The sequence below is a fragment of the Peromyscus maniculatus genome, chromosome 10 (genome assembly GCF_049852395.1).
Source record: "Peromyscus maniculatus bairdii isolate BWxNUB_F1_BW_parent chromosome 10, HU_Pman_BW_mat_3.1, whole genome shotgun sequence".
Lineage (NCBI taxonomy): Eukaryota > Metazoa > Chordata > Mammalia > Rodentia > Cricetidae > Peromyscus > Peromyscus maniculatus.
In genome coordinates this window covers 24,247,765-24,275,728 of record NC_134861.1, presented here as the reverse complement: position 1 = coordinate 24,275,728, position 27,964 = coordinate 24,247,765, and the positions used below count along the sequence as shown (strand labels likewise).

At 39.6% G+C, this 27,964-nt stretch overlaps 1 protein-coding gene across 50 annotated transcripts in view; it reads left to right on the top strand.

Annotated features, from left to right (window-relative positions):
• The window catches only part of Ehbp1 (EH domain binding protein 1), a 342,848-nt gene that overhangs the window by 197,495 nt on the left and 117,389 nt on the right, over positions 1-27,964 (top strand). For 26 of the 50 annotated variants that reach the window (XM_076546102.1, XM_076546096.1, XM_076546100.1 and 23 more), the window contains 2 exons: positions 656-893; positions 18,703-18,886. In XM_076546102.1, coding sequence (XP_076402217.1) covers positions 656-893; positions 18,703-18,886 — 422 coding nt within the window. The remainder of the gene's footprint in view (positions 1-655; positions 894-18,702; positions 18,887-27,964) is intronic. The other 24 variants (XM_076546109.1, XM_076546111.1, XM_076546104.1 and 21 more) reach the window with 1 other exon arrangement.

Sequence of the window (27,964 nt, the reverse complement as noted above, 5' to 3'; positions counted from 1 at the left end):
TATACAGACCAGAGTGAATGTTTCAATACCTGCCTAGATGGTATATGCTGGTAGAGCTACCAAGTATACTTTTTCAAAAAAACAATCCATTTTTATGTTCTTTTAAAAATCAAATTTACTGTGCTTCAATTTGGGTTGGCAGGTTCTTGTAGTGAGAAAAACACTAATTCTGCACTCCCAAGTAGTTTAAAACTTCTGAAGTTTATATGCTATCATACTGGTATTAGACACTTCAAACACTGTCATGCGGACGGCTGGAGAGAACGCAGAGGTTAAGAGCATGTCCCCTTCATTTCATAGCACCATCTCCGGAGTCTCACTTGTAACTCCAGCCTTAGGGGGTCTGATTCAGGTGCACAAATCCGCCTGCACACACATACACAGACACTGCATAACTTAAAACAAAACCAGTCTTTTTAAGGCTGCCACAAGACAGTGTTCAAGAGGTCTTGTCCTAAGGAAGTAGCAGAAATCCTACAGCTTAGGTTTTGTTGGGCTTCAGAGTTCCTAGCTCTTCAAAAATATATTCTCGTTTCATTGTTGATTTTGTACTCACTGAACCTCATAGTTCATTAATTCAAGACAGCCTGGTTTTGACAACATTCAAAATGTCATATGCTGTTAATTTAACCTGCCTTTTGCTGTTGTTTTATAGAACCAGTCACTGAAACAACGTCACCTAAAAGACCAGAAGAATCTTTCTATAATAACAGCTGTAATCCCTTTAAAGGTGCGCAGACTCCACAGCATGGGAACCCATTTGATGAGCCTGAAACCTGTGTCATGATAAAGGATTCTCCACCTCAGTCGACAAAAAGAAAAAACCTGAGACCTGTGGACATGAGCAAGTACCTCTATGCTGACAGTTCAAAAAGTGAAGACGAGTTGGATGAGTAAGCACATTTATTTTCTCTTGCTATGATCACAGTTTAGCCTATATAGTAACTGAAGGAAGCCCTTCCAATATATAACCAGGTGGTTAAAAGTGTTTATATGTATTGTGTAAGTTAGCACGTAACTCACCCTGCTACCAGAAATTCTTTTGAGAATACTTTTTCAGTACAATCCTGTCTGTTTTGTAGTTTTTTTTTTTTGAGAATTTTATACATGACTGCACTGAATTTACGTAATTTCTACCCTTCATTCTTCTCTCAAATTCATGTCATCTTCCTTTATAATCACACACACACACACACACAACAACAACAACAACAACAAAACAAACCAAAAAAAGAAAAGAAAAGAAAGCCCTACTGAGCCTGATTAGTGCCGGCTGTATACACATGAGTTTATGGCTGATCACATAGGCTTGGGAACCTCTTGGGGCTTGTCTCCGTGGGGAACTCATCTCCCCTCCATCCTTCCCTCCCTTGGTTCCCACTGACTATCTGTAGCTCTTCAGCTAGGGGTGGGGCCTTGTGAACCTTTCCTCCCTCCATGTCAGGATGTAGTAGACAGCGGAGTGTGGTCTTGTGCTGACAGCAGTGCTGTTGAAAGTCTTGTGGACCAACACTCCTGCCGTGTCCAGAAGACGTCTCTCGCAGCAGTCCTCCTGGTCAGCAGAGGTTTTCACTTTTAGCCTTTCTTTTCTTCATAGAAGGTATATGTCTGCAGCAAATGTGGGAGACTGGAATCTGGTTGGAATTCCAGTTGTGTTTTCTCATTGAAAGTCTGTTATAAATGGCACTTAAGTGTTTCTGGTTGAAATTTATAGGCATTTACTTTAATTCCGTTATAGTTCTGTTGTTGGAACCATAGAGTTATATATGATAGATGGTGAGAAGACTTGTTCAGACACTTGACAGTGCTATCCCAATATTTATTCATTCATTTATTTATTTATTTATTTATTTATTTATTTATTTATTTATTTATTTATTTAATGTCTAGCTTTTCAGTGTATTTCTTTTTTTTTTTTTTTAACATACCAACCACAGATCCCCCTCTCATCCCTCCTCCTGCTCCCCACCCTATCCCCTCCTCCAAAAGGGTTAGTTCTCCCATTGGGGGGTTGGGGGAGAGAGACAGTAAAGCCTGATACATTATTCTGAGGCAGGACCAAGCCTCTCCCCACTGCATCAAGGGTGAACAAGGTATTTGACCATAGGTAATGGGCTCATGCACCAGGGGTAGATCCTGATCCCACTGCCAGGGGCTCCTTAAAAGACCCAGCTACACAACTGTCTCCCATATACACAGGGTCTTGTCTGGTCCCATTCAGGTTCCACAGCTGTTGATCTAAAGTTCGTGAGTTCCTACGAGCTTGGTTCAGTTGTCTCTGTAGATTTCCTCATTATGATCTTGACCCCCGCCCCTGTTGGTCATACAATCCCTCCTCCCTCTCCTCAACTGGACTCCTGGAGCTCAGCCTGGTGCTTGGCTGTGGATCTTTGTATCTGCTTCCATCAGTTACTGGATGAAGGCTCTCTTGGTCCAATTGGAGCTGGTGGAGTCTGTCTCAGGGAGCAGCTGCGGTCTCTGAGGATGGGTGGGTTTTGGGGGGTGGAGTGGGTTACAGGGTCCGATGGGGGGTGGCAGTAGTCAGACCTGCCTGCAAGAGTCTTGCCTGCTGGTCTGCAACTGGGGCTGCAATGAGGGTGGGTGGGTATGGGGGCACAGGTTGTGCCTCTGGGCTTAAAGCCTAGAGGCTAGGGTGTTCGGCTAGAACATTGACTTACCTCTTGGTCCAATCGGGGCTATCGGAGTCTGTCCAATCCCAACATTTCTAAGTAAGAGACCACCACAAGCTCTGTGTGAATAAGCGGTGTAATCAGAGCTGCCATTTTGCTCAGATCTGGGATGGGATTAAAGGGAGTTCACATCACAGTCTGGAGCTGCATGGTGCCAGTGCTGGGGGCCTGAGTGTATCTGAAGAACAGCAACTACACTTTACTTTACATGATGCAGTAACACAGGCTGGACTTAGCATCCGTCTCAGGCAACTAAGAAATGGAATAAAATACTTGAAACAGTGCTTTTGAGACATTGAACAAGACTTCACGGGACAATAGTCCACAAGAGAACAGAAAGAAAGAAGGTGGGTCCCACAGCTGTCCTTCAAGCTCATATTTGGAAATGTTTCCAGCCTTCTGGGGGTAGAAAAATTCACACTGTCCCCCAAAGTCTCCCTGAATTGGGGACACATAATTTGGTTTACAGTGACGACACCAACACTAATAAACCAAGGGGGTAAAATCTGTAAATTGAGCAGCAGAGAGGAGATGGCCGTCCTCAGAATTTCAGAGCTCTCTAGAGGTTCTTCTCCATCGTTAGCTGAGAGAGTTTGGAACATATGTGTGAGTAAATTGTCCATGAACAATTGTGGGAGATTTTTAGGATGGAGTGTAGTCTTATTTCTCCACTAAGCAGAGAGGATGATTTCCTAAAACGTAAGACATAGTGCTTAGACGTGTATTGCCTCATTGTGGCCACGTTAGCCAATACCAGAAGCTTAACAGCAGGGTCTGAGGAATCTGGCTAACTTTAAATAAGTTAGATAAACAGTATTCCACACAAGCTTAAAAGTATTTAAGATAATAAGCAAATATGTAGTACTGAAAATAGAACTTTTATACTGTCTGACAAACAAATCTATCAGGCCTGTAAAGAAACAGGAAATCTGACTATAATAATGAGAAATCTGAGTCATTATATATGGATACAGAGATGGAGTAGGTGATGGAGCTAGTTAATAAGTAAAGTATTATAAATATGTTCTAGCAGAGAATCCTGCCTGTAGGATCTATGCCCTGGGACACAGCCAGTCCCTAGGAACCCCTAGCCAACTCTGCCCCAGTTGCTGGCCAGCAGGAAAAACTGCCGGCAGGCTCACTCACCAAAATCCCCCATCAGTCCCTGCAATCTGCAAGACCCACGGCCTACCCCAATAACCATCCACCTGCAACCCCAGTAACTTCCTGAGACAAGGAATCCGCCACCTTTCATTGGACTAAGAGTGGCTCCTGAGACACAGAATCTGCCAGCTCTGAATAGACCAAGAGCCCTGATAAGACCAAGAGCAGCTCCCTGAGCCATAGAACCAGCCAGCTTGGATTGGACCAAGAGCAGCTCCCTGAGGTACAGAATCTGCCAGCTCCAATTAGTCCAAGAGCTAAGTTTGGACCCAGAGGGGCCCCCTGAGACACAAACACAGCAAGCACAGATTGGACCAAGAGCTGCTCGCTCAGACATAGGCACCTCTTGCACCTACTGGAGGAAGAGATGGGTAGACACTAATGCAAAATACATACAACAACATTAAGAACAACATGGCATTACCAGAACCTAGCTCTTCTACAACAGCAAGACCTGAACATCACAATGTAGAAGCAGCAGAAGAAAGCGACCTTAAAAATAACTTCATGAAGGTGCTAGAGGCCTTTAAAGAGGAAATGAAAACTTCCCTTAAAGAAATTGAGGAAAAGACAAACAAAAATTTGGAAGAAATCAATAAATCCCTTAAAGAAAGCCAAGAAAACTAAAAACAATTAAATATGTGAAAGAAACAGTTCAAGACCTGAAAAGTGAAATGGAAATAATGAAGAAGACACAGAGGGAATGCTGGAAATAGAAAATCTGAGTAAATGAACAGGAAATACAGATGCAAGCATAACCAACAGAATACAAGAAATGGAAGAGAGAATCTCTGATGTGGAGGATACAATAGAGGGAAAAGATTCATCAGTCAAAGAAAACACCAAAGCCAAAAAAGTCATAACACAAAATGTCCAGGAAATCTGGAACACCATGAAAAGGCCAAACCTAAGAATAATAGGGATAGAAGAAGGAGAAGAATACCAACTCCAAGGCACAGAAAATACATTCAACAAAATCATGGAAGAAAACTTTCCCAACATAAAGAAGGAAATACCTGTGAAGATACAAGAAGCTTATAGAACACCAAATAGAGTAGATCCCCCCCCAAAAGTCCCCTCACCACATAATAATTAAGCTCCAAACCATACAGAATAAAGAATATTAACAGCAGCAAAGGAAAAAGGCCAAGTGACTTATAAACGCAGACCCATCAGAATAATACCCGACTTCTCAGTAGAGACTTTGAAAGCCAGAAGGTCCTGGACAGAAGTAATGCAGACACTAAGAGACCATGGATGCCAGCCTAGACTAATATACCCAGCAAAACTTTCAATCATCATAGACAGAGTGAACAAGACATTCCAAAACAAAACCAGATTTAAACAATACCTATCTACACACCCAGCCCTGCAGAAAGCACTAGAAGGAAGATTCCAACCTAAGGAAGTCAGAAACGCCCATGAAAACAGAGGCAATAGATAACTCACAGCAGTAAATCCCAAAGAACGGAAATACATACACACACACACAACCACCAAAAGATAACAGGAATTAACAATCACTGGTCATTAATATCCATCAATATCACTGGACTTAATTCACCTATAAAGAGACATAGGCTAACAGAATGGTTACGGAAGCAGGACCCATGTTTCTGCTGCATACAAGAAACACACCTCAGCTTCAAAGATAGACACTACCTCAGAATAAAAGGCTGGGAAAAGTCTTTCCAATCAAATGGTCTTAAGAAGCAAACTGGTATAGCTATCCTTATATCCAACAAAATAGCCTTCAAACTAAAATCAGTCAAAAGAGATGGAGAAGGACATTACATATTCATCACTGTAAAGATCTACCAAGATGAAGTTTCAGTTCTGAACATTTATGCCCCAAATACAAGGGCACCTACATATGTAAAAAAAAAATTACTAAAGCTTAAACCACACATCAAACCCCACACATTAATAGTGGAAGACTTCAACACCCCACTTTTACTACTGGACAGATCTGCCTGCTTCAAACTTAACAGAAAAATAAGGGAACTTACAGATGTTATGACTCAAATGGACTTAATTGATACCTACAGAACATTCTACCTTAACAAAAAAAGAATATACCTTCTTTTCAGCACCTCATGGAGCCTTCTCTGAAATCAACCACATACTCAGTCATAAAGCAATTCTAAACAGATACAAAAAATTGGAATAACCTCCTATATTCTATCGGACCATCATGGCTTCAAGTTAGATTTCAACAACAAAAATTACAGAAAGCCTACAGTCATGGAAACTGAGTAATGCTCAATGAATCACCAATGGGTCAAGGAAGAAATGAAGAAAGAAATTAAAGACTTCCTAGAATTCAATGAAAATGAATGTACTACACACCCAAACTTATGGGACGCTATGAAAGCAGTGCTAAGAGGAAAATTAATAGACTAAATTCTCACGTAAAGAAGTTGGCGAAATCTCACACTAGTGACTTAACAGCACACCTAAAATCTCTAGAACAAAAAGAAGCAAACTCACTCAGGAGGAATAGATGCCAGGAAATAATCAAATTGAGAGCTGAAGTCAATAAAATAGAAATGAAGAAAACAATACAAAGAATCAATGAAACTAAGAGTTGGTTTGTAGCTAGAGTTTTCCTGCCTTGCCCACAGTCAGGAAAAATCTTTGTCACCTGCCAGTCCCATAGCCGCTCAGACCCAACCAAGTAAACAAAGAGACTTATATTGCTTACAAACTGTATGGCCGTGGCAGGCTTCTTGCTAACTGTTCTTATAGCTTAAATTAATCCATTTCCATAAATCTATACCTTGCCACGTGGCTTGTGGCTTACCAGTGTCTTCACATGCGGCTTGTCATTGCAGCAGCTGGCAGTGTCTCTCTACCTCAGCCTTCTGCTTCCCAGAATTCTCCTCTCTCCCTGTCCCACCTACTTCCTGCTTGGCCACTGGCCAATCAGTGTTTTATTTATTGACCAATCAAAGCAATTTGACATACAGACCGTCCCACAGCATTGGTTCTTTGGGAAAATCAACAAGATAGACAAGCCCTTATCCAAACTAACCAAAAGGCGGGGAGAGAATCCAAATTAACAAAATCAGAAATAAAAAGGGAGACATAAAAACAGACAACAAGGAAATCCAGAGAATCGTCCGGTCATATTTCAAACACCTGTACTTCACAAAATTGGAAAATCTAAAAGAAATGGACAATTTTCTGGATAGGTACCACATACCAAAGTTAAATCAAGACCAGATAAACAATTTAAATAGACTAATAACCCCTAAGGAAATAGAAACAGTCATTAAAATCTCCCAACCAAAAGAAGAAGAAGAAGAAGAAGGAGGAGGAGGAGGAGGAGGAGGAGGAGGAGGAGGAGGAGGAGGAGGAGGAGGAGGAGGAAGAAGAAGAAGAAGAAGAAGAAGAAGAAGAAGAAGAAGAAGAAGAAGAAGAAGAAGGAAGAAGAAGAAGAAGAAGAAGAAGAAGAAGAAGAAGAAGAAGAAGAAGAAGAAGAAGAAGAAGAAGAAGAAGAAGAAAGCAGCAACAGCAGCAACAGCAGCAACAGCAGCACAGGACCAGATAGTTTCAATGCAGAATTATACCCTATTTTCAGGGAAGAGCTAATTCCAATACTCTTCAAATTGTTCCACACAATAGAAACAGAAGGAACATTACTAAACTCCTTTTATGAGGCTATAGTTACTCTGATTCCCAAGCCACACAAAGATGCAAACAAAGAAAGAGAATTACAGACCAATCTCCCTCATGAACATTGATGCAAAAATACTCAATAAAATATTGGCAAACTGACTCCAAGAACATATCAAAAAATTATCCACCGTGATCAAGTAGGCTTCATCCCAGAGGTGCAAGGATGGTTTAACATATGAAAATCTGTCAATGTAATACACCATATAAGCAAACTGAAAGATAAAAACACCCACATGATCATTTCATTAGATGCTGAAAAGGCCTCTGACAAAATCCAACACCCCTTTATGATAAAGGTCTTGGAGAGATCAGGAGTATTATCTAAACATAATAAAGGCAATTTACAGCAAGCCAACAGCCAACATCAAATTAAATGGAGATAAACTCAAAGCAATTCCACTAAAATCAGGAACAAGACAAGGCTGTCCACTCTCCCCATATGTATTCAATATAGTACTTAAAGTTCTAGTTAGAGCAATAAAACAACAAAAGGAGATCAAAGGGATAGAAATTGGAAAGGAAGAAGTCAAACTTTTTCTATTTTTTCAGATGATATGATAGTATAAGTGACCCCAAAAATTCTACCAGGGAACTCCTCCAGCTGATAAACATCTTCAGTAATACTTCAGGATACAAGATTAACTTTAAAAAAAAAAATCAATAGCCCTCCTATATACAAATGATAAATAGGCTGAGAAAGAAATCAGAGAAACATCAACGTCTACAATAGCCACAAATAATATAATATACCTTGCAGTAACTCTAACTAAGTGAGTGAAAGACCTGTATGACAAGAACTTTTAAGTATCTGAAGAAAGAAATTGAAGAAGATATCAGAAAATGGAAAGATTTCCCATGCTCATGGATAGGTAGGATTAATAGAGTAAAAATGCCAATCTTACCAAAAGCAATCTACAGATTCAATGCAATCCCCATCAAAATCCCAACACAATTTTTCACAGACCTGGGAAGAACAATACTCAACTTCATTTGGAAAAACAGAAAACCTATGATAGCTAAAAGAATCCTGTACAACAAAGCCACCTATGGAGGCATCACCATCCCTGACATCAAGCTCTACTATAGAGCTATAGTAATTAGAACAGCTTGGTATTGGCATACAAACCAACATGTGGACCAATGGAATAAAATTGAAGACCCTGACATTAACCCACACACCTATGAACACCTGATTTTTGCCAAAGAAGCCAAAACTGTACAATGGAAAAAAGAAAGCATCTTCTACAAATAGTGCTGGCATAACTGGACGTCAACATGTAGAAGATTGCAAATAGATCCATATCTATTGCCATGCACAAAACTCAAGTCCAAGTGGATCAAAGACCTCAATATAAAACCAGTTTCACTGAACTTGATAGAAGAGAAAGTAGGAAGTAGTCTTAAACGCATTGTCACAGGAGACCACTTCCTAAATATAACTCCAGTAGCACAGATACTGAGAGCAACAATTAATAAGTGGGACCTCCTGAAATTGAGAATCTTCTGTAAGGCAAAAGACATGGTAAATAAGACAAAATGACAGCCTATAGAATGGGAAAAGATCACTAACCCCACATCTGACAGAGGGATGATCTCCAAAATATATAAAGAACTCAAGAAACTAGACATCAAAATAACAAAAAATCCAATTAAAAAAAGGGCTATAGAGCTAAACAATTCTCAAAGAATTACAACTGGCTGAAAGACATTCAAGGAATTGTTCAGCATCCTTAGTCTTCAGGGAGATGCAAATCAAAATGACTCTGAGATACCTTCTTACACCTGTTAGGATGGCTAAGATCAAAAGTACTGCAGACAGCTTATGTTGGAGAGGATGTGGGAACACTTCTCCACTGTTGGTGGGAATGCAAACTTGTACAGCCACTTTGGAAATCAGTGTGACAGTTTCTCAGAAAATTCGGAATCAGTCTTCCTCAAGACCCAGCTATACCACTCATGGGGAAATACCCAAGAAATGCTCAGTCATACCACAGGGACACATGCTCAACTATGTTCATAGCAGCATTATTCGTAATAGCCAGAACCTGGAAACAACCTAGATGCCCCTCAACTGAAGAATGGATTAAGAAAATGTGATACATATACACAATGGAGTACTATTCAGCAAATAAAAACAGTAATATGAAATTTGCAGTCAAATGGATGGAACTACAAAATATCATTCTGAGTGCAACACAGAGGAAAGAAATGAATAGAGGACCAATGAGCTTCCAGACAACTTCAAGTAGTCTAACATGTAATTGGAATTCTAGAAAGAGAAAAGGGAGGATAAAAATACAGAGGAAACACACATACACACACATATGTGTATACATTCATACACACATACATTCACACACACACACACACACACACACACACACACACACACCTACACCTACCTACAGGTCCTAGAAGCTTAATGAGCCCCACATGCAAAAAATATGTAGAAAGACCAGTGGCGCACATCTTTAATCCCACCACTTGGGAGGCAGAGGCAGGTGGATCTCTGAAATGGAGGCCAACCTGGTCTATAGAGCAAGTTCCAGGACAACTAGGGCTAAAAGAGAATCTGTCAACACCGAGAGGCCCTGTCTTGAAAGAAAGGAAGGAAGGAGAGAGGGAGGGAAAGAAAGAAAAAAATGTTTCAAGCCAGAAGAATTTCTTTAAATACGGAAAAAATAATAGTAATTAAAAAATAATAGTAATTAAAAAAAAAAAAGAGGAGCCTGTTAACACAAATTTCTCTTCCCATCCAGAATCTGAAAGGATTTGTTTTCATCATATTTGCTCTGTTGCTCTGAAAATTGTTTCTTGAGAAAGACCTTCAGGCAAGAATGAAGTGTCATCCATTAGAAATTTGAGTAAATTTATAGCACGTTATGAGTGATGTGTATGATGGCACTGAGTAGAGAAGTGGGCCAGGAAATGTGGAGTTTCGTTGTAAGCTTCCTGGACAGTGGGACTTGAAAATAAATCTCTCTTTTATTTTAAGATAGCATAACTGTGTGTGTAGAAAATCACAAGGAGTCTCCACAAAGGTACTAGAATTAAAAAGTAAATTAACATGGTTGCAGGATAGAAGATAAGTATACAAATTCAGCTATATTTATTTATAATGTCAACAACCGGAAATGGACATTTAAAAATACCATTTAGAGTGAAGAATGTAGCTCCATAGGACCACTTGTGCAAGGGCCTCCGTGTGAGCTCCAGCACCAAAAAGAAAATAATGATGGTAGAAGTATCTAAGACAGAACAAACCAACAAAAGTGACAGATGGGAACAAACACGATCAGTACCTGCATACTGAGGACCAAGTTCTTCTGAGAGAATGGAAAAGTAACTCAAAGAGAGAAATATCATGACTTGTGCAGAGAGGTTCTTCTCCACAAGATCTAAAGATTCAGTTCTGTATTAGAGTTCAAGAGTGTGGGGAGAGAGATAGACAGAGGGGAGGAGAGAAAAGAGACTATAGAGAGAAAATAATTAGGGAAGTTGACTCTTGGTTGTGGAGGCTGAGACACCCACCATCCGCCGTCTGCAGGCCGGAGGCCTTGGGATTGCCTACATCATGCTGCTGGTCCACATCCAAAGGCTCTAGAAACCTGTGTGGCCACAGATGCAGGTTCTGCAATTCAAAGACCAGAGAGTGGGTGCTCAGATCAGGGTTGTGGGAGTGGCAAGAGAAAGACTGGCCTGGCTTCCCTTGTTTTTCTTCTGTGCCCTTATTGAGGGGAGAGCTCCATTCTCAGACTTGCATGCCATCTTCACTGGGAACACTGTCACAGACAGACCCCCAAGCAGTGCTCTGCCAGTTCTGCAGCCAAGGTGATACCTAAAATATTCACCACAAGTACTGCCTCAGTCGGAATCCTGCTGTGCTTCTTTGAAGTACTTGGGAAGGTTTTAGAAGCAGGTACCCAGAAATAGAAGGGACTCAGAATAGGAACTTTGACAAAACAGAATTTGAGAATATACTATTGGATTTTCATTTTAACTCACTGTAGCTAGAGTTTTCTTGTCTTGCCCACAGTCAGGACAAATCTCTGTCACCTGCCAGTCCCACAGCTGCTCAGACCCAACCAAGTAAACACAGAGACTTATATTACTTACAAACTGTATGGTCGTGGCAGGCTTCTTGCTAATTGTTCTTATAACTTAAATTAATCTATTTCCACAAATCTATACCTTGCCATGTGGCTCATGGCTTACCAGTACTTTATATCTTCCTTGTCCTGGCGGCGGCTCCAGGTAGTGTCCCCTTCTGCCTTCCTGTTCTTTTATTTCTCCTGTTAGTCCCGCCTATACTTCCTGCCTAGCCACGGTCAATCGGGTTTTATTTATTGACCAATCAGAGCAACACATTTGCCATACAGACCATCCCCCAGCACAGCCAAGTGCAGACCATCTCAGACACCTGCACTCAGGCCCATGATCCTAATCATCCTCTATGCCGACCTGCTGGGTAAAGCCACGAGGAACCCAAGAATGGGCTCCCACAGGACATACAGAACATCCCATAGCAACTTACCAAAGCACTGTAGTATTGTCTTAAAGATAAACTATTCAGGAGATGGAAGGGAATCTATAAATAAATCCATGTATGTACTGCAGATGATTTGTGGAAAACTTAGCAATGACCATTAATTAGAAAATAATCTTTTCAAGAAATAGTGCACCAATAATTATATGGCCATCCCTTAACAAAAATAACTGTCAACTGTACTTCCCACCATATATAAAATGTAATTAAAAATGTAACATAAACATAAAAGGAAGAACTAAAACATTAAAGTTTCTTTAGAAAAGCTGGAAGACAATCTTAGTGACCCTGGGATATGCAAAGATCTCTTTTAAATAGAATTAAAAAAAGAAGAGAAGGAAGGAAGGAAGGAAGGAAGAATAATTTGGATTTCATCAAAATTAAACCTTTTAAAAAAAATCCAAAAATAAAAAGGCAAGCAACAGGTAAATATTGCAGCAAACTGAATCAGAAAAGGAGTGCAATTTGAGCACTTCACATGAATTAAGGTAACTAGTGGTAATTGGAAAGAAAGTCAGCTTCACTGGTCTTCAAGGATATGCAAATTAAAACCACAATATAATACCAACGCACACCCACTTGAGTGGCTAAAACTTAGAAGACTGAATGTATCAAGTATTTTTAAGGCTGTGGAGTCATTAACTTAGAACTCTGAGTTTTAAGTAGTTCAATCATCTTAGATACACTTTACTGATCTCTAAAAACATTAATCGCATTAATCTTTCAACTCAACCATTCCATTTTTGGGTATTCACCTCTAGAAGAAATGAATGGAAATTTATATAGAAAGACTTAGAAGAATATTGCAAAGGTTTAATTATTCTAATAACAAAAGTTGGGGGGGGGGAATGAAACGTCTATCAGTCAGCATATGTGTAAGCCATAGTCTATGTAACGGAATTCTACCTATGAATAAAGAGTAAGATATTATTGATATGTTACTGCATGGCTGAATTAACATATCATCATCCTGATTGAAAGAAGCCAAACCACGAAATGTCTTATTATAGAAGAGCATTCTTTAAACATTCTGGGAGTGCAAATTTCAGTGAGATAGAGGGACTAAGTCGTGTTTGGGTCAGAGCTAAGGCAGGAGAGACAAAGAGGAGTCTTTTGGAAAGGTAACTGGCGAGAAGAGAATGCTGTTTTCTTACTGAGGTAATCAGTTTTCACACTTGCACGAAGACTTAATTGTACTCAGGTTTGGACTATTCATTGTATATTATCAGCACTTAACTTTGTTTTAATAGGAACAAGATTTTCAAAGATTATTATAAGAAATAGGGCAATGAGTCATTCCTTGCCTAGAATTCTTGGACTTGAGGTATCTCTAATGTAAATCATTGGTAGAGAACAGAGGAGATCTGTAAAATATTTAATCATAAATAATATAAACAATAATGGTATGTTTACTTGAACTGAGTCTCTGCTTTATTTGGAAAATGAACGTTAGTTGTTAACATTAAAATATTGGAAAAAAGTATTATTTCTTAAAAATGTAGTTTAATAGGAAAAAATCTTTAAAATAGCAGAGATAAGTTGAATTGACTATGATCAAAACAAAAACCTCATTTGATAAATCAAAATTTAGACATTTGATTTGTGTATGGGAGTAATGTAACCTTTCTGCTGTGGGGTGGTCAGCTCTCCTCATCAGAACTGTGTGCTTCCCAGAGCTGCATTTTCCAATAGGCATTATTTTAGTTGCTAGCAAGGAGCCTCAGAATAAGTGTCTAGAAACCACATCAAGCTAGCAGTGATTGGAATTATAGGGACTTAGGAAAAAGATTATTTAAGGGAACTGTAATGACCACCTTTAAATATTTTGGGGCTTTTATTTGATAGAATGAGGAATTTGATTCTTTTTATATTGCTCTGGAATTGTGTTTCTAAACCATTTTCCCTTTTACACAGACACACACATACACACAGATCTGTAGACACACATAGGCTCGAATGTTTATAGTTGTACACACATGAACACACAGGTATATACACACTTGCACACATTGGTACACACACATGTACACACAGGTAAACACATGTACACCTATGCACAGGTATACATACGCACACAGAGCTGAGAAAGATTCTCACATGTGCTTTATGACCCTTGGCTACATTTTGAGAAAACTCACATCCTCAAGTACTCAGAGTTACAACATAAAAATAATCTTATTCCAAACCCAGGTCAAAAAATTGGCTCAAATTATTATGCTTGTTTTCTTTGAACAGCTAATGTGTGATCAAAATGAAGTTTCTCATGGGTGGTGTAGGTGCTGAGTAATAGCCACACACCTAGAGTACTTGAGTGTAAATGCAAACTTTAAGTACAAGTATTCAGTCATTCCCAGATGCATGGATATTACACAACATATACATACACACCCTGCTGTCTCCTATTAACAAATTAAGGAGACAGCAGTGTTTACTTAAACATTTTAAATGCCTTTGTAAAAACTGAAGTCAGAATACTAGGTGTTTCCTTTTAACCAAAGCCAGCCTTTTAAAGGTGTTCTAAATTGCTCAATCGCCTGGGGTTAGGAGTGGGAATCCATAAAAAAGCCCTCTTTTAAAAAATATGCACAGACGTTCTAAAGATTGCATTTCCACTAGTATATAGCTCCCAGAAGAACTTAGGTGGTATTTATTTCTTGTCTTTTCTCTCCAGAAGTGTGTAGGTGTAATACCAGTGGCACAGACCTTCCATATTTTGTCCTAACTTCAGTAATGAACGAATGACCTTTTACCAAGTAAAAGCTTCTGTGACTCATCCTCCATTACCATGTTCTTCCTGTATCTTGTGACCTAAAGTTGTATAGGTCGCCATCAACAGCACCAAGTCCTTTGATGTGTGAGATAACCTGCAGTGCCCAGCATATCCGTCGGCACCAGAAGAGGTGTGCCTTCGCGGCTTGTTAAGCTGTGTCCATTCACGAAGGGGCTGCCCAGGTTCCTCAGGTGTCTGTGTGCTCTTCCAGTTTATGTGGCAAAATGGAAGCTGATAAGGCTTTGGCCATTTATGACATTCCTTTTAAAGATCATATCCAGTCATTTCTGGTATGATGTGTGTCATTTTTTTCAAGGCATCCCTGAACTGAGTTTATTCAGATACATGTCCATTTTAATTAAAAATTAAATTTTTCCATTGAAACTTTTGCAAAAGAAAAAGACTACAGATATTATTATACCCTTACTTTGTATTTTCAGTATATTTTGGTTAAACCTTCTTGGAGCTAACCAACATTGGTCATCTTTCTATAATCCCAAACAATAAATATAATAAATAATTTCATTTAAATTCATGTTTGTATTTTTCTACTTATAATATTTTTCAGTGGACAGTAAGTTAATGGTATTACTAACCTGTTACTCAGGTGTGCATTACAAAGGTAAAAATTCTTTTTTGTTCAGTGATAGATAATTCCAAAATAGACAAACTCTTCTGCCACCCTATGCTCAATGACAAGTTTAATAAACTGTTTTAATAGAACATACAAGATCTTTGGAGCCATACCAAAAGACCAGTTTTGTGAATGGTGGGCAGAGGGAGAATTTCACACTGAAGGTATCAAAAGTAGTTTCAGTAAAATCATACAAGGAAATTCCCTAAATCTAGGAAAAGAGATGCCATTGCACACAGGATGCCAGAAACAGCACCATAAAAGAAGCTGTCCGCATCCTCTTACATTCTAAGCATGAAATATTTAAAAACAGTTAAGTGAAAGGAAATGGGGAGGAAGCTAATGACATAAAAGGCAGGCCCGTTTGAGTACCAGCTGGCTTTCTTCCTCTTTCCAGCTTTTAAAAGTTACAGGGTACAGGCCTCAAGAACTCCCAGTCCTACCTTACAGGTCCACTGCCCCAGAGTGGGGTTACCCTTCCCCACCCGAGGGGTCACTCCTTCCACCCTCTTGCCTACGCTGACAGGCAGCAAGAGGATGCACAGTTCCTCCACACCTGGAGCACTTGCACAGCAGTCCACCTGCACCCCCAGCTCAGCACACACTCCCACCATACCCAGGAATCCCCACTCATGAGGTGAGCGGGTGTATAAAACAACCACCTACTACACTAATGAGGCCAGAGACCATGACTTGGTGCCTTCCCCAAGGCACCAAATCAATCTGCATCCTGTTATATTCAAAACATGAAATACCCCAGAATACCAAGAGTGGATTAAAGAAAAAAGGGGACTGGGAGTGGAAAGTGACTTATAAGGCAGGTCACCAGAATCACAGCTGGTTTTCTTCCCCTTTTTTCAGTTTTTAAAACTTGTGCATTCCAATAATTAAAATCATTTGAACAACAACAAAAAAAATGGCACTCTGGCTAAACTGCATTTCACCAGCTGCAGGAACCTTGGATCGTCTTGAGTTTCACTGTAGATTTCAGTATATATCCCACCAGCATCTTCCTTCAGCATGCATTCTTTCCCTTCCCTGGTCACCAGAAGGCAAGTGGGAGATGAAACCTGGCCTCCATTGTCAGCAGTTCTGACATACAGTCCTTTAAAACTGGTCCAACCTCTATCCTACAGAGTTGAGGTGGTTTGAACGAAAATGGCCCCTGTAGTCCCTAGTTGGTAGAACTGTTTGGGAAGGATTAAGAGGTGTGGCTTTGTTGGAGGAGATGTGTCACTGGCAATGAGCTTTGAGGATTTAAAAGCCCATGTCAGGCCCAGGCTCTCATCTCCTGCCCTAGTACCATGCCTCCCTGTCTGCTGCCCTCCTTGCCATGATGGTCATGGACTCAGCCTCTGAAACTGCAAGCAAGCCCCCAATTCAATGATTTCTTTTGTAATTGCCTTGGTCATGGAGTCCCTTCACAGCAATAGAAAAGTAACTAAGATACAAATTTAACTCTTAAAGAAGTCATGTCAGAAGGCAATGCTGTGTGATGTGTAGTGGACACTGGTGGAGCTTGCCTCATTAAGATTCACCAGCTTGCCTCTGCTGTTCAGTCATTTCTTCTGAGAGTAGAGGTTTTTCCCTTGCATTTGTGTCTTCTTCAGTTTCGACGTACCACATGTCTCAGTCTCAACCATCTAGGTTGTCAGACCTGGTTTTGGAAGGAGTGCATCATTCAAGATGCATGATGAAGAAGAGTTGGATCTACACAGTAGCCCAGTGGCCCCTGAGGAGTGTCAACCACTGAGGTTTTTAATAGGAGCTCTAAAATCCAAAAGACATGGAAGGGTGCATTTCAAGTTCTAGAGTCCCATCTGTCAATCCATGTGTCTTTGACTTGCCACTCTGTCATCACTGAAGGAGAAGGGAAACTTTCCATGGCAAAAGTAGGTGAGAGCTGTTTGTGACTCCTAAGCCAGCTCTGTAGAGAACACTGGACAGAGTAAAGCTGGAATCCAACAGGAGGGGAGAGAACAGAAAACACACAGATTCACAGAGACTGAACGATAGACTAGTGAATAGTGATTTGATCATTGGAAAAAAAGTTTAAAGTGCTCCTAGAATCATGAAAATGGAAACCGCTTATCAGATCTATGGGATACAATGAAACCTTTTCCCAAGAAGGAACATTCAGGCCCAAAGCACCTATATTTAAAAAATCATATCACAAAGAGCAATGGAATGATGCACTTTACCACATTCCAAAAATTTGAACCTTATGTGACAACCTCTCCCTCCAATCCCTCTCCAATTAAAAAACAACAAACAAACAAACAAAAAACAGTCCAGACAGGAAGCCATTAAAGAGAGTCCTTAAAAATTGTGATAAGGATGCCAAAAGAAGAACTGGCATTCACTGTTGTGGGATCGTAGGCTAGTGCAGCTACTGTAAAACGCAGTGTGAGAATACAGCATAAAAATAAAATAAAATAATAACAAGAAGACCAACATTTCTATTCTACTTTTAGGGGGATGTCAAAAATAGAAACACTCCCCATCTTTAAACATGATTTTCCCGAGGTCCTACACAAAGTAGTTTAAACTGCACATGGTCTTGTCTTTTAGTACTTTTCTTTTCCTAGCATAATATTTTTATTGATTATTTGGGAGTTTCATACAGTGCATCCTGATCACATTTTCTTCCCAGGTCCACACTCTTACCCTGTGCCCTCCCGGCAAAAATTAAAAAAAATAAAAAAAAAATACACTAAGTCCAATTTGTGTTGCCCATCTACTCATTGGAGCATGGTCTAGAGTCAGGGTGACCTTGCAGCAGGGCATTGAGTCTGGGGACTGGATCTGCAAGGCCCCAGGTGGTGCACAGCTCCAGTCCTCAGAGCTGGCTGCCCCACCAGCTAGCTCATCAGGCATGGCCATCACGCCTGAGCAGCAGCCCTCACTCGGCAATGACGTGCTCCCCCATCCTCCGCAGTCGCCATCTTTTTCTCGAATTTCCGAGGTCCTCAGAGTGCTGGTGGCTGCCCCCATCGCCATCTTGAATTGAGCCCTGCCTGTTTTTTTGTTTGTTTTGTTTTAAGAAAAGTTTTCTAAATCTGGATAGAAATGGGCTAGAAGATAAAAGTCATTGTTTCAGAATTTTATGTTGCACTGATTTGGGTTTATTTGAGAAAGCAGTTTTCAGAACTTATTACTTTAGGTGGACATAAACTGTTTTTGAGAGACATTTAATGATAATTTTTCTTTCATTTAGATCAAATCCTTTTTATGAGCCTAAGCCAACTTCTCCAAATAACTTGGTCACTCCAGTTCCGGAGGGGGAAACGGAAAGGAGAGTGAAACGGAAGGCCCCCGCTCCGCCAGCGCTCACTCCAAAGGCCGGCGCAAATGAGAACACAGTCGCTTCTCCAGGGAGAGACCTCTCTACTTCTCCTAAGGTGAGAGTTGATACTGAATGAAATGAGTGGATGCTTACTCCTCCATTCAGTTTGATTCCAGTTCATGGAAGCCATTGGTAAATGATTTTCTGAAGGTCACTTTGGTGATTGAAAAGTACAGTCTGGGTCTGGGAGATGCTCACTTGGTAAATGCGGCTGTGCAAGAGTGAGAACATGGGTTTGTACACAGGCTGGGTGTGGTGGCACGGTTGTCATCTCATCGCTGTGGGTTAGACATAAGGTGCATCCCTGGGCTTTGCTGGCCAGCCAGCCTAGCCTAATGGGTGACACTGTCTTTAAAACAACAAAAAACAAAATAACAAGATTAGCCCAGCATGGCACACACCTTTGACCCCAGCATTCTGGAGGCATTGGCAAGTGGATCTCTGAGTTTGCAGCTAGCCTGGGGTACATAATACGACCCTCTCATAAGAAGGAGGAAAAAGTGTATGGCACCTGAAGGCTACACCCAAGGTTGTTTGCTGGCTTTCATATATCCATGTGTCTGTGAATACACACCTGTCTATTCATATATCACCTGTGCACACATATATCACCCTACATGACCCAGCTCACATGTGTACACATATAAACAATAAATAAATATATGAATATGATTCAGGTAAATTTGTTACACTTTACTGAGTATGTGTCTGTAGGCTGATAGGTTTGCTTTATGCATTGTGTACCTCTTTTGCTTGTTTGCTAATGATCTTATGCCTGAATCTGTGGCACTTCATGTACTCGTCCACGGAGCTAAACTGAAACTAGAATTGGGTCTTTAAAGAAGGAATCTTGAAAGCAGCGTCACACTGGTAGCCTGCACTACTCTAAAGGGAGGAGAAGAAGAAACCACCCGTCAAATGTACTGTGAATAGTGCTTCATTGCAAAGCCATGCTTTGATGAAGAACTTCAATATTGTTGCTTTTACTGATGCTAGAATTTGGAGTTTACTGTCATACTTGGTGAAATTTTATGTACATTAACTACCTGGAAATGTAAAACTATTGGAGCAATATATAAAACAGTTTGATTAGAAATAATATGCTACCTTTCATGTATAAGGTTGAAAAATTTAGTTTGGGCAAATTTTTCCAGATAAATAACTTTTGGCCATGGGTATATATATTGTTATTGTATTGACTAATTATCATAGATTGTTATGTTAAAAACAAGATAGATGTCATCCCAGAGATAATAGGCAAGGTGCCAGTAGAGACGAGAGTTTTCATTAACTGGGTGTACGAGACCATAATCATTTAAGGCATGTGTCCATTAAGCTTACTTGAACGCCCTTTCTTCAATACCACTCATGCATGGGCTGTGTGTATGTGCCGTTGTTCTTTTGCCTTGGATTTGCCTTGGGCATGGACACACGTGTACACACACACACAGAGAGAGAGACAGAGAGAGAGAGAGACTAGAACATAGAATAGTACATTAAGTCACACACACACAAAATAAATCTAAGAAGGCCTGTGTGGAGGTGTGTGTCTGTGATTTTGTCACTTAGAAGACAAAGGTAGAGGATCAGGAAATCCAGATCATTCTTAGACAGTAGTGAGTTTGAGGCCAGCCCGAGCTACATGAGAGCCTCTTAACACAAGTAAGATAAACCACAGGTATTGAAGTTGAAAGATCTATTAATTTTCAGAGCATAGCTGTATTAATGAGAAAATTGAGAGATTACCCCCAAACCTCATTGGCACATATATTTGGGCGTGCATACTGTGTGGCTCAGAGGAGGGCAAGACAAGAGATGCCTAGGGCACAAAACTTAGAGACTTCCTGGTAGAGCACTGCATGTGTGGACTTGCCCTCTGCATCACTATGTGTGACCAATCGCCTCTTGTAATCTTACACTCCAGCTACCCTGTTTAACCTACCTACCTTCTAGTCCTGGAGCACGGGTAGGCCGTATCTGGTTTTTGTTTGATCACATTAAATTTTTGGCATAGGGTCTCAAAAGTATAGCTCAGACTGGCTTTGAACTCATGATCCTCCTGCTTCAGGCTCCTGATTGCTGGGTTATAGGCAGATGCCATCATGTGTAACTCCAGAAAAAAAATCTGATAATTGTGCCTCAGTGCTAATAAAACCTTGCAAGCTCAAAGTGCCAGCAACCTAGCATCAAGAACATCACTGAGAATTTTCTCACTGAGGCCAATGAAAAGATAAAAGTGTTAATTTTTTAAAGCCCCATGAGAAATACAATGTGTAAATTGTGATATTTGAAAAGTTACTCTTTTAGTTCAACTAAAGTAACCAAATTAAGATACTTCTAGCTAGTGAAGATTGAATTACTCTTTTCCCTTTATATGCAAAAATTCCCCATACAGGAAAAGCATATGAATAAGGTAAAACATTAATGACAAATGTGGCATATTTAAGCAGTTAACAAGAAACGACAAATGGCACTAATTCTGTGTGCCAGAACAACTTTAGGGTGTACTATTGGTGATAAATACAAAAGCACCAGCGATTCCCTTATTTATTACATGAGGAAGAGACTGACTGTATCTGCAGCATGTGCGTGGCATTCCCCAAACAGTGGCATAGCCCTTTTCAACTCCCACCATTGACAAATTACCCTGTGTGTAACAAACACACCAAACGAAAGATCCATTACAGAGCGCATAGCTGGTCCCAACCTCGCGTGAGTCAAAAGAGGAAACTAGCCTACACAATTTAAGGTGTGGAAAACTTTAAAGGTCATAAAAGGACAAACTTGACAGGTGGACAAACTAAAGAGTTGGCGTTCATAAAATTTGGTAGTACATACTTCATTCTTAAAGAAATGTTTGTTCTACTGTCTTGCAAGGACCTAAAATGAGTGATTACTTTGACTTCACAAAGAAAAGTTTAAAAATGGGGACCAATCTTTGCCATCAAAGAACAAGATTCTTGCCCAGTTATCAGCAATAACACCCCTAAAGTGTTTCTGCCAACAGAAGTAGTGCTCAGTTGGGAACATATGACATAAACATTATAGAAACAAGAGAAAAATTAAAACAAATATATAATTCTTTTTAGAGTGATTTGGTTGACCATTAATAAATGAAAGAGGCAGTCATCACAAGAAGTAATGATCTGAGTTAAAATATTCATTTTGGTTGGCTCTAGATAAAGAATAGCAAGGCATTTATTATATAGTAACCTTTCTGTGCATTAGATTTCAAAATTTGAGAAAAATATAACAATTTAAGACTAGGAAGGCGTTCTTAGAGGTAAAGAAACAGCCCTTAAGTTATGGACATCTGATAATGTAGCAGAAGAGGCGATAAGGCTGTAGCTTGTGGTCAACAGTCGCTGAGCATTGTGCGGGCCTAGATCTCCCACCATGATGATACACATGGTGATAAACACCTTTATATTGCAGCACATCGATGAGGTAGAAGTTAAACTTGAAAGACTTTCTTTAGAATTCAAGGTGGAAAGGGAGATTGAAATTTTAGAAGGAAAAATTAAAAAATAAAGATAAGAGTCAAGACTTACATCCTTTTTATAGGCATTATAGATATGAGGACAGGTTAGATTAGGTTTGATAGTTTATCAAAGACATAAGATTTATATTGTCTCTGGAGAAAAACTTTAGGCTTTAGGTTAGTATATATTGAGGCAGTGAGTAGAGTTGAGATTTCAATCTAGACATACTAAATAATGTTTGACTTTTAAAGGCATGCATATAAAGAAAAAACTTAATAGCTTTTTTAACATTAAATTCTGAAGACAGGGAAGAATATTTGCAGAAAAAGTATCTGAAAGGATTTAAAAATATCAGATATATTCAAATTCACAAGTCAATGGTACTATAAAAATTGTCTTTGGTAGTTAATAAGACCTTAGCTCATTCACTGTATTAATAAATAAAGGAAAATACTAAGCTACTTATCCTGGCTTCCCTTTGTTAACTATATTTCAAGATAATTAAGTAGTTCATAAAGGAAAGTTTTTTCAGTACAAGAATTCTATGAAATAAAGAAAAAATATTTCATTAGAAAATTTACTGCTTCATAGTTCCTGATGAAGTGATGTATCTATCACTAATTAGCATGGCTGTTAAACCTCTCGGGCTGAATTTTTTAAAACATACCAACGAATCAGGCTGCCAGTGGGCAACCATTGTGATCAGTCTTAGTATCAGTAAGAATCGAATAGCCTGTCATTTTCTTTCTTCTGACCGTAATAGGCAGTACATAATACCACCTGGAAGTATTCTTGCCAGAGGGCTAAACTAGGATTTAGACAAGCCATAATTGTAATAACTAGCTACCAGTGTACAAGAAATATTGGTGAGCAGAGAAGTACATAAAACAGGATATGAGAAATTCTCCAGGACAGTTGGCTAGATTCATTCAACACATGTATAGCTTGACAAAAAGGAAAGACTACTTATCTTTTAGGAATACATAATGAATTATTTACTATTGAAATGATAGGATTCTGGGATTTGCTGTAAAATGTTGTAGAGGAAGAGGGAAGAATAGGAGTCATACTTGGAAAGACTGACAAAAAGATTGGAAAAGTATTGAGAACTTTTGAAGCAGGGTGGTGTTTCCTGGGGAAATCCCTGGTGTATGTTCGTGCGCGCATGCGTGTGCACACGTGTGTGTGCGTGTGCGTGTGCATGTGTGTGTGTGTGTGTATAGATCAGAGAGGAACTCTGTGTGGTCAGGTCTCACCATCTTCACGTGGGGTCTGGAGACTGACCTCGGGTCAGGCTTGCATGACAAGCACCTGTACTCATGGAGCCATCTTAGTGCCTCCGATTCCAAACCATCTAAGAGGACAGAGAGTAGAGCAAAATTGATAGTGAAGGGACAGCACCTCTTCCAACTGATGAGTGATGATAGGCTCTTGATTCAGGAACCTTAGCAAATGTCCGTCAGAACAAAGTAAATCCAGAAACAGATTGATGAATGAAATCCCCCAGTCTAAGGTAGGAAAGGCAGGGTGACTTGACTGGAGCACTGCTGACTTGCAGAAGAGACAGCTGAGTGACTAGTTTCCACATGCAGTGTGGACCTGTGAGTGAGCATTAGCAGTATTAACCAGTACTAACCACAATCCTCACGCCAGTGTGGCCTGTGAGTGAGCATTAGCAGTATTAACCAGTACTAACCACAGTCCTCACGCCAGTGTGGACCTGTGAGTGAGCATTAGCAGTATTAACCAGTACTAACCACAGTCCTCACGCCAGTGTGGCCTGTGAGTGAGCATTAGCAGTATTAACCAGTACTAACCACAGTCCTCACGCCAGTGTGGACCTGTGAGTGAGCATTAGCAGTATTAACCAATACTGACAATCTCAGGGCCATGTATTACTAAGACAGAAGATATCGGTTGCTGCTTGGATATCAGTTAGCTAAGTGTGTTGTGGATTTGAGGGCAGCATTAAGAGGATAGGAACATAATATATAACTTCTACATAGAAGAGAAAATGAAAGATAGATGTTTTTAAAATGTAATAAAGAGCTCCCCAAAGGGGAGAAATGACATAAGAGTAGCTGAAATATTTGGAAAAATGAAATAATATAGCACTTTTAAATTCAGTGATTAATTCATTATGTACAAACAAACTGAATACCAAACTAAAAATTATTGATACAGATTTTTTAAAATTCTAACTTCTATACATCTAAAACAAAGGTATATAAAAAGTTAAAAGACTGAAAAATGATTGTGTGTGTGTGAGAGAGAGAGAGGGAGAGAGAGAAAGAGAGAGAGAGAGAGAGAGGAGAGAGAGAGAGAGAGGGAGAGAGAGAAAGAGAGAGAGAGAGAGAGAGGAGAGAGAGAGAGAGAGAGAGAGAGAGAGAGAGAGAGAGAGAGAGAGAGAGAGAGAGAGAGAGAGAGAGAGAGAGAGAGAAGAGAGAAACACTAAGTAAACTGGGCTGAAGAGCCATATTAATATAATAGCATATAGTAGGTTTTAAAGTTAAATGCATTACTAGGTGTAAAGATAATTGTTTTGCCATGATAATCACTTCAGTTACCAGGAAGATAAATTTTTAAATTATTTTATTTTTAACTGTGTCAGTGGATAGTTATGTGCCTGTGAGTGTGGTTGCCTGAGGAGGCCAGAGAGGTCAGGCCTCCCTGGAACTGGAGGGACAGGTGGCTGTGAGCCATGCTGCATGGGCGCTGGCCAGCAAACTGAGGTCTCCTGCAGCACCATGCACACTCTCCAACTCTGAGCCGTCTCTCCGACCCTGTCATTTTCAATGACAGCAAATCTTCCTATTTTGATAAAACAAGCAGGAAGATGTAAAGGTTCAGTTAGTAAATTAGACCTAAAATACTGGGTTTTATAGCTACAGAGTTTATTTACAAAGTGTCCTCACCTTAGGCTCTTAAGCAAGTATTCAAAATTAATCTTGAAATTCACTTACAGCACAATTAATATTGAGATTAGTAACAAAACAATAATTAAGACACACTTATCTATTTGAAATATTTACATTTTAAGTAGCCTGTGGATCAAGAATAAATTATAACAGAATATGAAATATAAAATCAAAAATTTCAAGTTTTACTATTTTATGTACTGATAAGGAAAATATTTACAATCAGTGTGAACTCTTGTAGTCATTTATACAAAGGACTTATGTTTAACATTTAAGCTTCATTCTTGTTTAGTCCTGGCTTTTTACTTTTTTATTTTTTAAATGATTCCTAACTTGTAAGGCTTGAAGCACCAGCCTGACATGCTTAAACTTGGAGAAAGAGTGACAGTACAGTTTGAGTTAGTGCAGCCAGTGGACAGCATCAGCTGCTACATAGTCTGTTACTCTCTGGAGTCCCAGCTGCTAGGCAGGAGGTTAGGACACAAGTTCATCAGTAATGGGTGTTCTTCAACTGTAGAGACGGCCAAGCTGCTGTGGGACATCGGAACTCTAATACCTGGATTATGAGTTGTAATCTGAGGATTAATAGTATATACACTGCATGTTGGCTCCATTAACACTATCATCATTAATGACATGTGGGCATTTTCTTTGCAAACTTGCTTGTAGCCAGATCATTTCATTAGATCTTAACCAGGAATCTTTCTGTCCTTTAAAAATTTTATAATTTAAAAATAAAGCTAGATAAAGCTCTCTAATAATGATCTTACTGAAAATGAGACCAAACTGAAAATATATGTGAATAAATTAATAATTCTTTGAGAATATAAATTTTAGAGATATTAGACTTTAATGAGTAAATTTGTGGCATTACTTTACAGTAACTATAGATATATTTAAGTGTAAATTCCAGAGTTAGGGACCATTTTCATACCTACACAGCTTTTCAAGCTCAGGAGGTGATTGCTTCTATATACTGCATATAACTTCTAAATTCTTAGAGATTAGTAGAGTGATATAATAGCTTTAATAGAATTATTGAGGTTATTTTTCTAGCGCTACCACCAGATGCTGCTGCAGTAAGAATTCATTAGTGTGTGTCTTCAGCTGTTTTTTGATTTACTTTAGAAACAGAGCTGGGCTTTGCTTTTTGTCACAGAAGTTTTTGCTTTTAAGTCTTTTTAAATTTTGCTTTTAAGTCTCTTTATTTTTACTTTATTTGTTTGTTTGTTTATTCAGAGACGGGGCCTCACTATATAGTTCAGAATGTCTTAGAACTTGAGGTCTTCCTAATTATCCTCCAGGTGCTGGGATTCCATGTGTATGTAATGCCTGGCTTGAATTAATTTATAGTAAAACATCACAAGGAAGCAATCCAAAGACTCACCTCATCTAATTGAGTGGTTCAAGATTTCTCTTTCATTTGAATTGGAACGCAATGTCTTGTCCAGTGTGTTCACAGTTGAGTGATGGAAAGAGCTTGACTGTAGTAGAGGCTACACTACTGGATTCCCGTGTTAACTTAGGGAGTCACACAGTAAGCAGTTTGTGAGTGTGAATTCTGCCATCACCGCTGGAGAAGCAGAGCGGGCCCTGAGCAACACTCCTGTCCAGGACGCTGTCAGAACCCACTGAACACTTCTAGCTCCATCGCCTTGTCCCTCCTCCTTTCCTTGTCTGTCATCGGCTTCAGCTGTCGACTGTGATGTTTCACATCGTTACCTGAGGCCACGGTAAATTTATGAGAGCCATGCCTTTGGAACCTTGGCTCGCTCATTTCGTTTTCAGGTTCAGCCTTGCCCATCTTTGGTTTCTTTTTGGTTTAAAAAAAAAATGATTGGATTTCAGTAGAATGAGGACTTTGAAGACAGTATATAAAAATAGAGTGAAGAAGCTAAAGACAGGGCTATAGATAGGAGATTTTATAATATTTTAGGCCAGAAATCACAAAAAATCCCGGAACAGTGGAGTGAAAATGGGAGCTGGGATTTTGCTCAGTTGGTAGAGTGCCTGTCTCACTTGTTTGAAGATCTGAGTTTGATCCTCAACACTGCATAAACAGGGTATGCTGGTGTGGGCCTGTAATCCCAACACTCAGGAGACAGACACAGAAAGATCAAAGTTTATGGCTGTCAAGCAAGTTGAAGGTCTATCTGAGATGCATGGAACCCTGTGTCAAAACAAAATGTGGTATAGATGGAAGGAAAGAATAAATACTATTAATAGACACAACTAAAGAATAATTTGGAAAGACTAAAGGAGAGAATAAGAATCAAGAGTGATTGAGAAATTTCTGGTTTGGAGTTAATTGGACTATTGAGTTTACTCATTCAAAAATGTTTTAAACCATATGCTTAAAGTAAAGATGTTTAATACAGTAAATTTAATACTATGAGGTTTTTACTATAACTGAAAATTATGGGGTACTCACAATATGCCAGTGTTATATTTAAAAGTGAGCATTTTTAGCTTCTTAGGGATACCATAAAGTGAATCTACAAATATATAGAACAAAACAACCCATAAAATACACTGGAAGAGAACATCAGGCAGATGAACGAGTGCCCTAGGCCCACTAGAAGATGATAGGGAGCAGCAGGACCAGTGTTGGAAAGGGTCTCCAGCAGGTGCAGGAGGCCTTGAAGGAGGAGATAACTGAAAAGTTAGTAAGATGCAATGAGCAAGAGAGCCATATCAAGGAGGACATAGCTCCTGCCTAGTCAGGAAGGCTCT